Source organism: Moschus berezovskii, chromosome 9, assembly GCF_049115385.1.
Source record: "Moschus berezovskii isolate FMDL1 chromosome 9, NW_MosBer_1.0, whole genome shotgun sequence".
Classification (NCBI taxonomy): domain Eukaryota; kingdom Metazoa; phylum Chordata; class Mammalia; order Artiodactyla; family Moschidae; genus Moschus; species Moschus berezovskii.
In genome coordinates this window covers 106,230,757-106,242,149 of record NC_142468.1, presented here as the reverse complement: position 1 = coordinate 106,242,149, position 11,393 = coordinate 106,230,757, and the positions used below count along the sequence as shown (strand labels likewise).

At 37.3% G+C, this 11,393-nt stretch overlaps 1 protein-coding gene across 1 annotated transcript; it reads right to left on the bottom strand.

Annotated features, from left to right (window-relative positions):
• Positions 1–5,539: 5,539 nt before the first annotated feature.
• On the bottom strand, positions 5,540–6,481 carry LOC148776977 (olfactory receptor 4K13-like). Its single transcript, XM_088840444.1, has one exon. The coding sequence runs from the start codon at positions 6,479–6,481 to the stop codon at positions 5,540–5,542; it is 942 nt and encodes a 313-aa protein (XP_088696570.1).
• Positions 6,482–11,393: the final 4,912 nt, after the last annotated feature.

The following is an 11,393-nucleotide window of genomic DNA, read 5'->3' as shown; positions in this document are numbered from 1 at the left end:
TGTTAAGCTATGTATGGATTAGATAACCCATGAGTAATATTCACTTATCACAAAAAATGTTTGACATATGAACAGTCAGATTTTCTGCCAAAATAACCATTATAAATATTTTCCTAATTAAAAAATAAGCTTGCACAATTGGTAGAAAAGTTCCAACGTTATATGTGCCCAAAGAACTCTTTTCCCATATCAAGTTTAAAATATTAAAGTATGTATTTGTTATAAACGTAGGTAGAAAAAGGTGGTAAGTTTAGAAAAATTGGAAATAGTCCTTAGGTTACAAAATCACCAAAACAAATATATTAGCAGTATAATTAGACAATCATATTGAATAGAAGGTTTGTTACTTCAGAAAAATAAATATAGACTTGAGGGGAAATCTTTTAGATATTCTTTTAAATTAATCACATTTAATTTAGAATTCCATAAGTGTTTTCTCAGTTGAAGTAAATATCCAATGTAGGAAAGTAAAAATATGAAGAATTAAATGAACATAAAATAAAATAGTCAATGTTTTACATTTTCTTGATATGCAATTTTTATTAGACCATATTTTGGACTGGCTAAAGATGTTAAATGTAGCCAAGCATGAAACTAATTTTTTGTTATTTTACCACATTTTAAATTATTTTGTCTTTTTATACAATAGTGGTTAAACAATAAACAAACTCAAATTTATGTTCTCAAAATACAAACTCAAATTATAAATCTGACCCTTTAGATCAGGATGTCAGTGGTATTTTTCCATCACAGACTGGCTTTCTTCTTATTAAAACTGGGTAAATTTGTAAAGATGCTATCGGACCCAAGTTGTGTTTTACCGTTGCCTTCATGATCAGAATAATCTGGTTTTCATTAATTTCTAGGTTTCGTATACAAAGTTTCCTCCTTTATTAAAGTATACAGTTTCTCTACGTTATTAGCACTGCTATTTAAACCTACCAATTCTAGCTGAGGAATGGCCTCTTCAAAAATACGTAGACACAGTAAGATTCTGAATATATATTTATCTTTTATGCCTCTGTGGATATACATGACAATCATTTGCAGGTCAGAAAGAAAAAGGACACAAAACACATACATAAGGTGTAGATTAGTGATTAACGCCCAGAGGGAATTATTAGAGTAAAAGTGCTAGTTAGTTGTCTCTAGAGTTCAGAGTAAGGACTTAGTCTCTCATTATTTAAGTTGATTATGAATTCATCAAGTGTATGAGTTGTGTGGAGTCTCCCTAATAAGTGCTTTCCAGAAAAAAAACATTAACTTAAGTGTTTTGGTTGGTAGAGGGTAAGCAAATTTATGAAAATGGATCTACCATAGATGATGGACTTGAGAAAACTATAATTCTATTCATTTGGCTTTACAATCTGAATATTTATAATTTGATAATTGAATGCATTTATTCAATTAGAATTAAAATAAATAGATACACACAGAGCAAGGCATGTAAGGAAATTCATAGACTATAGACTAGTTCTTAGCACAGAGAAAACTTTCCTTTTACTCTGTAAGGGAATAAGAGAGAGAGAAAGAGAAAGAAGCACACACACTCAGGAGCTAGAACAAGCAGAGGAGGCCTTCACCAGTGACGTGAAGTGAAGACGCTCAGTCATGTTCGACTCATTGCGATCCCATGGGCTGTACCTTACTAGGCTCCTCCATCTATGGGATTTTCCAGGCAAGAGTACTGGAGTGGGTTGCCATTTCCTTCTCCAGAGGATCTTCCCGACCCATGGACCGAACCCAGGTCTCCCACATTAAAGGCAGACACTTTACTGTCTGAGCCACCAGGGAAACCCCTGGCCTTCACCAGGGTGATCAAAATGATATCTGGTACTCAATAAGTGATTAGTTAGTGGAGTTTAGCAGATTTGGAATTTCATGTAGTCTTACAATTATGTTTAACTTCATGATGGCTCAACAGTATTAAAAGAATATTATGGAGGTTACAATAAACTGTGGAACATTCTGAAAGAGATGGGAATACCAGACCATCTGACCTGCCTCTTGAGAAACCTGTATGCAGGTCAGGAAGCAACAGTTAGAACTGGACATGGAACAACAGACTGGTTCCAAATAGGAAAAGGAGTACGTCAAAGTTGTATATTGTCACCCTGCTTATTTAACTTATATGCAGAGTACATCATGAGGAATGCTGGGCTGGAAGAAGCACAAGCTGGAATCAAGATTGCCGGGAGAAATATCAATAACCTCAGATATGCAGATGACACCACCCTTATGGCAGAAAGTGAAGAGGAACTCAGAGGCCTCTTGATGAAAGTGAAAGAGGAGAGTGAAAAGGTTGGCTTGAAGCTCAACATTCAGAAAATGAAGATCATGGCATCTGGTCCCATCACTTCATGGGAAATAGATGGGGAAACAGTGGAAACAGTGTCAGACTTTATTTTGGGGGGCTCCAAAATCACTGCAGATGCTGATTGCAGCCATGAAATTAAAAGACGCTTACTCCTTGGAAGGAAAGTTATGACGAACGTAGATAGCATATTAAAAAGCAGAGACATTACTTTGCCAACCAAGGTCTGTCTAGTCAAGGCAATGGTTTTTCCCATGGTCATGTATGGATGTGAGAGTTGGACTGTGAAGAAAGCTGATCGCCGAAGAATGGATGCTTTTGAACTGTGGTGCTGGAGAAGACTCTTGAGAGTCCCTTGGACTGCAAGGAGATCCAACCAGTCCATTCTAAAGGAGATCAATCCTGGGTGTCCATTGGAAGGACTGATGCTAAAGCTGAAACTGCAATACTTTGGCCACCTCATGCAACGAGTTGACTCACTGGAAAAGACTCTGATGCTGGGAGGGATTGGGGGTGGGAGGAGACGGGGACAACAGAGAATGAGATGGCTGGATGGCATCACCGACTCGATAGACATGAGTTTGAGTGACCTCCAGGAGTTGGTGATGGACAGGGAGGCCTGACGTGCTGTGATTCATGGGGTCGCAAAGAGTCGGACACAACTGAGCGACTGAACTGAACTGAACTGAATGGAGGTTACTACAGTAAAACTTTTATGATAAAACGTAATTAAGTAGGTAAATTTCTAAGGGCTATCTGAGTAGCAATACATGAGTGCAGAGGATTTCTCCTGTTTGAGGAATTTTTCTGTCTTTATTCTTATATGTAACTTTTGAACTGTGGTACTGGAGAAGACTCTTGAGAATCCCTTGGACTGCAAGGAGATTCAACCAGTCCATTCTAAAGGAAATCAATCCTGGGTGTTCATTGGAAGGACTGATGCTAAAGCTGAAACTCCAATACTTTGGCCACCTCATGTGACGAGTTGACTCACTGGAAAAGAGTCTAATGTTGGGAAGGATTGGGGGTGGGAGGAGAAGGGGACGACAGAGAATGAGATGGCTGGATGGCATCACCGACTCTGTGGACATGAGTTTGAATGAACTCCAGGAGTTGGTGATGGACAGGGAGGTCTGGCGTGCTGTGATTCATGGGGTTGCAAAGAGTCGGACACGAATGAGCAACTGAACTGAACTCTGCCATGTCTCCTCAATTAAAATCCTCTTGAAAAGGTTACAAGAAAATGAGGGTTGTAAATATATGATAAATATGATTCATTTCCAAAGCCCATAGTAAATATTGCTAATAAATTTTTTATTCTTTCTAACTGAACCTCAGAATTTTTTTCAATGTAGTTCTCCAGGCAACTGCCAGCGATTAGAATGCCATTAGAAAAGTATTTCAGCTAAGGAGATATATACCTCAACATAGCATGACCTTTGAGGAGATGTTTGCAAGAGAGCCGAGCATTCTTAAAAATAGAAATTAGAAGGATAATATGAGCACAATATTGATATCCAGATGAGATTACCCATACCAGTTGTTAAGGATTGTACACATTTAATTTTTCAGAATAAACTTAAATATTTGGTGCACAATGTCTAAGGTCAAACTAAAACAGGGCGGTGTATTGCTTCTCATCCTGTTTGTGATGCCAATTCATACTATGTTCTCTGTTCCTTGAACCCATGGGAGATAAGGTGCAAGTGGGGAAGCTGGAAGAAAACCACAGCACAACCTCTCTCTAGGCTGGCACAGCGGTCATAACTGTGTTCTCTCCTGGCTGATGCGGCAGTGGTAGCAGCAGTCACGCTGTCTTCTCTCCTCTTGTGGCTTACCCAACGGACGCAGCCGTGATGCAGCAGTAATGCCACTGCTCTCTAGGTGGAGTTCACATATCTGTATCACACAAAGTAGCCCACAGGCCAGCAGCACCTGGTGATGTGAATGCACAGCGCTCCAAGTGATCAGAGCTGTTCCATAATCATTATTTGCAAGATGTGGGGCAAGAGCGTGAGGCTGTAGGGTGAGAGAGCCTGACCATGCCATCCTGGCTAATTTGCTTTTTCCCTGCAGGCAGATACAATCGAACACAAGGGAAAAAACAAGGTGAAAATGAGAGAAAATATGCCTTATTCCAGGTTCCTTGTCTTGCAATATGTTAATAAAATACATCAAAAGAGGTGATCCTGAAGATGTTTGCGTAATTTAGGTTTTCAATACATCTTTAGAAAGACTCTTTGCAATGTTTCCATAAACTCACTGAATCATTAATAAATTCAGATTTGTAACCTCAAATAGCCCACTATTTTCTCTGTGTTCATTTCTATTACAATTTATTCTCCACTTAAGAAGACAAACCTTCATGACACTTTAGAAGTATGTTGAATCTATTCTCAAACCTCCCATTCTCAGAACTCTTTAATTGCTTTATGTTGCTAAAAACTAGGATTCAGGAGGCCTAAATACTCTGGTCTCTACCTTTCTATGTAATCTCTGCACATGTCTTTCTTCCTTTTATTCGTCAACCTCCCTCATAAACGTCTGTCTTTGGTACCTAATATGACTTTCTCACTTTACAATATCCATATAAACTTTTCCTTCTGCCTGGAATGCTCTTTTTCCCACGCAAATGTCTATTCTTTAGCTTTTTTAATGCTTTTCTGTGAAGACTTCTTAACATGATCTTCTAACATCACCACGCCTAATATGGATGCCTCCTCACTACTCTGCAAGGCAGAGAGCAGTGTTGTGTGATAACCACGTGTGTGTATTATTTATTTTAAACATTCCTAAGAGTTCCCTTGAATTCTAAAACAAGGAGTAAAAGGAGGCAATGAATGCAAGCTTATTGATGTATTACATTTGTGCTAAGAATATTTTCCAATAAAATAAAAAGATACCTTATTTTCCTCACATTTAGTAAGGTAGAAATTTAATATTATTTAACATTTGATTTCAATTATTTGAAGAAATATTTAAATGATCTTCCCTGGTGGCTAAGCCATAAAGAATCCACTTGCCAGTGTAGGAAATATGGGCTAAATCCCTGGATAAAGAAGATCTCCTGGAGGAGGAAATAGTAATCCACTCCATGGCAGTGGAGCCTCTTGAGCTACCATTCATGGAGTTGCAAAGAGTCAGACAACACTGAGCAGCTAAACAATAACAATAACAGCCCCCAATTGCAGGGAACAAAAAATGATCGTATACAGCAGACAATATTTAGGGGGTGAACCAGGAACCAATATGCTGGTTGCTCAGTCTCTTAATGGCTGCCTTCATTTCCTGATTCCTCAGAGTATAAATAATTGGATTAAGGAGAGGAGTCATGACAGAGTAAAACATAGAAAGAAATTTATCTACAGAGTAACTATTAAATGGGAAAGCATAGATGAAGATGGCAGGGCCAAAGAAGAGAGTGACGACAGTGATGTGAGCAGACAGTGTGGACAGAGCCTCAGAGGGTGCACTGGAGGAGTGCTGCCAGATGGTGAGCAGCATGGCCACGTAAGATATGAGCAAGAGAATGAAGCAGATCAGGGGCAAGAGCCCGCTGTTCACGATCACCAAGAGCTCCAGGATGTAAGGATCAGTGCAGGCAAGCTTGATGACCAGGGGGAAGTCGCAAAAAAAGCTGTCCAATACATTGGGACCACAGAAAGGCAAACCCACCATAAAAACCATCTGGCTTGTAGTATGGATAAGCCCAATCACCCATGAGAGCAGTAGAAGCCCAATGAGCACCCTGTGACTCACGATGGTCTTGCAGTGCAAGGGTTTGCATGTGACAACATACCTGTAAATGGCCAGAGCTATCAGAAGAGACATCTCTCCACCCCCAAAGAAGTGCATAGAGAACATCTGGATCAGGCAGCCCCACCAGGAGATGGTCTTGTGTTTTCTGAGGAAGTCTGAAGTCACTTTGGGAACTGCAGCAGAAGAAAGACATACATCAAAAAATGATAAATTTGCCAGGAAGAAATACACGGGGGAGTGAAGATGGTTATCAGCTATCACAGAGATGACAATGAGGAGGTTTCCTCCTAGGACGGTGACATAGACCAGCAAGAAGATTGCAAAAAAGAATATTTGAGTTTCTTGAGAAGTAGAAAGTCCCACCAAAATGAACTCAGAAACACTTGATCTTTTATTCAGGAGATCCATTCATCCTTCTGCAGAAGCTGTCTGAAAAGGGAAAACAAAGAGGGTGTATAGGAAGTAACAGATCAGGGAACTTAATATTTACTTAAGCATTTTACCTTTTATTCAGAGTAATGACAGTTTGGCAGTAGGACTGCTTTTTAGGTATTTAGCAGTTGGAGATATTTCACAGGACCATGAGACCGTAAAAAGGTGATGATTATGGACCAAGTTAAATCAAATTTTCTGATGGTTAGTGCAAAGCAAGTTCAGTTAGACACAGAAAACTTGTCTCCTTTCATGTTCAACTCCAGATCACACTGTGTATTAGAGTGACAAAGGAGAGTTTTCAAAATCTCCTGGAGGTAGATTTTTCTCTTTTGTGAATCTCAAGAAGTACATTATGATATCCTCAGTATGCAGTAATAAGTTTACTTTACTAAAAAAGATATTATGAAGACCAATTCAAGCCTAAAGCAGCATGAAGAAAATAAATAACAAAAATTATAGCAAAAATTAAATGTAGAATTCAGAGAAAGATAACAAAAGAAACCAGTGAAACCAAGACCTGGTTGTTAAACAAATGAATTAAAGCAATGATCCTCTAAATAGGCTAAGAAGGAAAGAGAAGACACAATTTAGAAAAATCAGAAATGAAGGAGAATTCGTCACTACTGGTCTACTCATCCCATAAACATTATGAGGATAGTAAATAACTCTATAAAAATAAATAAAAAACTATTGCCAAAATCACATTATGTGCCTTATGCTTCCTGAAGTAGATTGATTAAAGACATGTATTGTTGATAGAAAGTTAAGTATTGGGACAGCTCCGTGGTTTACTGAGATCAAACCCTATTCATTTACACCTGAAACACCAGATTAACTCTCAAAAGTGCAGATACTCATTTCACCTATTTTCCTAAATCTTCCCATTATGTGGCTATGTAAATAAGTTTATTCCATCTGTGCATTCTTACCCTGCATGCTGCATACTGTCACTTCACTTGTGTTCAACTCTGTGCGACCCTGTGGACGGTAGCCTGCCAGGCAAGAATACTGTGGGTTGCTTTGCCTTCCTCCAGAGGATCTTTCTGACCCAGGGATATCAGTTGCATCTCCTGCATTGGCAGGTGAGTGTTGCAAAATCCGTGACCGATTTTATCTGATATTTGCTTTTAACTCACATATTTTCATAAATACAATGAGTATGTAGAAATACCAAAAATACTGTTACTAAGACCATGAGCTAGTGATGTAACCAAGGTAGTCCTGTTCAACTTTTCACTCAAAGAGATGTAAGAAGCAGGGTGACTGAACTGTTTACCATTGTGCATATAAACAAACAAACTAAAAGTATGATGAATTGTTCGAACAGAGTAGCATCTTTGGATAGTTACTTCTCACCTTTGGACCTATTTCCTCTCATTGATTTTCCTTAAGTTTCCTTTAAACTTTAACTTTGTCAAGGATAGATAGAAGTCATAGATATTGTGGTGCTGATTGAGGTGGACTCTGTTAAGCGAAATTATTTTTTTTTAATATGAATAAAAGGAAAAGTCAATATTTCATCTACATAAATTCAGTTATTTCATTGCCTCCCCTGTAGATCTGACTTTAGCTCCATTGTTCAAGTTTAATTACAGGCTCAATGATCATCCCTAGTGCTTTTATTGCCTTTTTCAGAGCCTAGAGGCAGACCTAATGCCAAAATGAGAGAATAAAATAGGACATATTTGATTATTTGTGTACCTTTAACCTGTTAATCACACAGTATAGTTTTTAGAGACACAGTATATCCGGTTGATCATAACGAACGTTTTATGCACTTAGGTATGTAAGATTAATATCAGTAAGACACACATTTGATAAGTGGCCGTACTCTAACCATTATGTTTGACACCATTATCAGAGTTGCATAGAAACTTCGTTCTTTCACATGGTAGTCAGATAAAAAATGGATATGTGAAAATTGGATATGATATGGATATGAAAATTGATATGGATATGAAAATTGATATGAAAATTTCATATGGATATGAAAATTGATATGTGAATCATCATTCCTTCTTTGTGCTTTGCACTCTTAATGCAAGACAATGATTTTATCTAATCTACAGCCACTGGATCTTCTGTGTTTTTCTGAAGTATGCACATAAGTAGATTTGAAGGTGCTCATTGACCTGGCAAACATCACATCCTAGACAGGGTGATTCTTCTCTCTTTTTTTTATTTTTACAAACTCAGTTCAGTTCAGTCATTCAGTTGTGTCCGACTCTTTGCGATCCCATGAACCTCAGCACGTCAGGCCTCCCTGTCCATCACCAACTCCCGGAGTCACAGAAACCCATGTCCATTGAGTCGGTGATGCCATCCAACCATCTCATCCTCTGTCGTCCCCTTCTCCACCTGCCCTCAATCTTTCCCAGCATCAGGGTCTTTTCAAATGAGTCAGCTCTTCCCATCAGGTGGCCAAAAGTATTGGAGTTTCAGCTTCAACATCAGTTCTACCAGTGAACACCCAGGCCTTATCTCCTTTAGAATGGACTGGTTGGATCTCTTTGCAGTTCAAGGGACTCTCAAGAGTCTTCTCCAACATCACAGTTCAAAAGCATCAATTCTTCGGAACTCTCACTTCCATACATGACTACTAGAAAAACTAATGTTTGTTTAAATACATGGCCATTTTCAGACTGCTGTCACTGGATAGTTTGTCATATATTCCTCTCCATAATTCTGAACAAGTGTAATGAAAGCATCAATATTTTGTATGTGTTGAAACTCTATTATTGTCCAAGCCATGAATCAGGCATTTTATCCTTGCAGTTTTGTTATCTATCTCCCTTTATAGTAACTGCATCCCTAGAAACAAATATTCAAATTCCTCTATATTATGTAGTAGCTCAAAGAATAAAGTCATTTAATCTGATCAGGGTCTCCAAACAATTAAAATATCTTGAAAACATAAAAAAGAATAATTATTCTCTAAGAATAATTATCTAAGAATATTTCTAAGAATATTATTCTCTAAGAATAATTTCTTTGGCCTGGATTGCTGCCTTCCCAGCAAACATGATTACAGTGATTTTTATATTTTTTCCACTTATATAAAAATAATGTTTTTTTCCAGTGCAATTTCACTCTTCAACCCTCACCTCAGTTATTATTTTGGCATTTGAATTTTATCACTTACAGACACATTTATATCATAAATGAACTAGCGTGACAGATGTGATATATAAGTAGAGTAACACATCAGGATGATGTAACCTACCAGTTGCACTTGTACTTTAGAAGTAACATCACTATGAAATCCTGAATGCTCAGTTATTATCCATTGATTTTATTTTCTGCTCTGGACTTCAAACTGCTCAATATATAAACGTATCCCTTAATAGGAGGTATAAAGGAGAAAACTTACTGGCTTCTTTCAGAGTCCTCAGAGACTGGCAGTAAAAAGTAACTGGGATTGTTAAAAGAGACCTTTGCCTTTATGGAAATTGAGATACCATTTTTCAATTCTCAAATTGACAATTCTTTAAAGGGTACAATAGATAATCAAGGGGGTTTTGGAAGCTGTCACTAGTTGTGAATTGTGGGATTTTGTATAGTTTCTTTTGTTTTGTTGTTGTAGTTTAATTTCTAAAATAAGCATTAAGAAATGTTATATTTAGGCAAATATATATTCCAGGTTAATTTAACTATAAATTTTATTAAGGTTGAAAATGTCACATTTAAACTGAAATCTGTTGAAATTTATTGAGAAATGATATAAGAAAATTTTCCATCATTCCAATGAAATAGTTACTCCACTAACAATTTTTTTTTGTATATATATATATAAAACCTAGCAAATTTGTAGATGCATCAGGTTCTTTTTCGGGTCTGCTCATTTCTTTCCTTGTCTTGGCTGTTAACTTTTGAGGAGGTCCTATGAACTTTATTTTTACTCTTTATGTTTGTTGGTATATCTTAGTGTTAGAAAAGGCATGTCCTATCTCATTGCTGTATTCATTCAAAGGGTTCTTGTATGTTTTTATATCTTTTTATTCTAAATTAAGTTGATTTTTACAAAATTGAGTATAATAGGAAATTCTTACATCCCTTTAAATATTTACTATCATGAAAGCAAAATTTTGTCATGTTTGTTATTTCAACACATTTTTGGTAACACATTTTTGTTAAATCTAATCTTGCACACTTTGTACTTGGGTGCTGCACTTAAATTATGTTTTCCCCTAACATGATTGATCTTACTGTTACTGTTTTTGTTTTACACATATAGTTGGTAAATGGTATCATTGCTGACATCTCATTTCTAATAGTTTTTCTACTACTTTCTCTTCTTTGTATTAGGTTAATGATAAAATGATCTCCAAACAATATTTTTTATATTATTTATCTTGTTAACTAAAATTTTCTAGCAATACTGAGTAACAGTGACAATAACTGCTATGGGCAAAACCTGTTAGCTTCCCAACCATGACTTTCTTTTTTCTTGATAATGCCACCTCATTTTCTTGGGATTAGTTGCCTATATACTTCCACGAAGCCTCAAACTCTTTATAAAAATCTGCATCTCACTAACCAAGGTCAATCCCAACTCCACTATTTTCCTCACCAGTATCTAGTTTAGCCATGATTGTAGACCAGGTAGCAGAGACTGCTATTATCTGCAGTGTGGCCTTCTCCTGTTCATCAGTTGTAATGGATACCTGAATTCATTTAGAGACATTGTACAGCCTCCCTTGTAATTAGAACTGGCAAATAGCATAAAACAAAACAATATTATCATGTGGCTACTTGGTGGAAATTCCCTATAAGGGCTGACTCACCAACAAGTTATGCTCTTTGCCTCTTGCTGCTGCTGCTGCTAAGTGACTTCAGTCGTGTCCAAATCTGTGCGACCCCATAGTTGGCAGCCCACCAGCCTCCG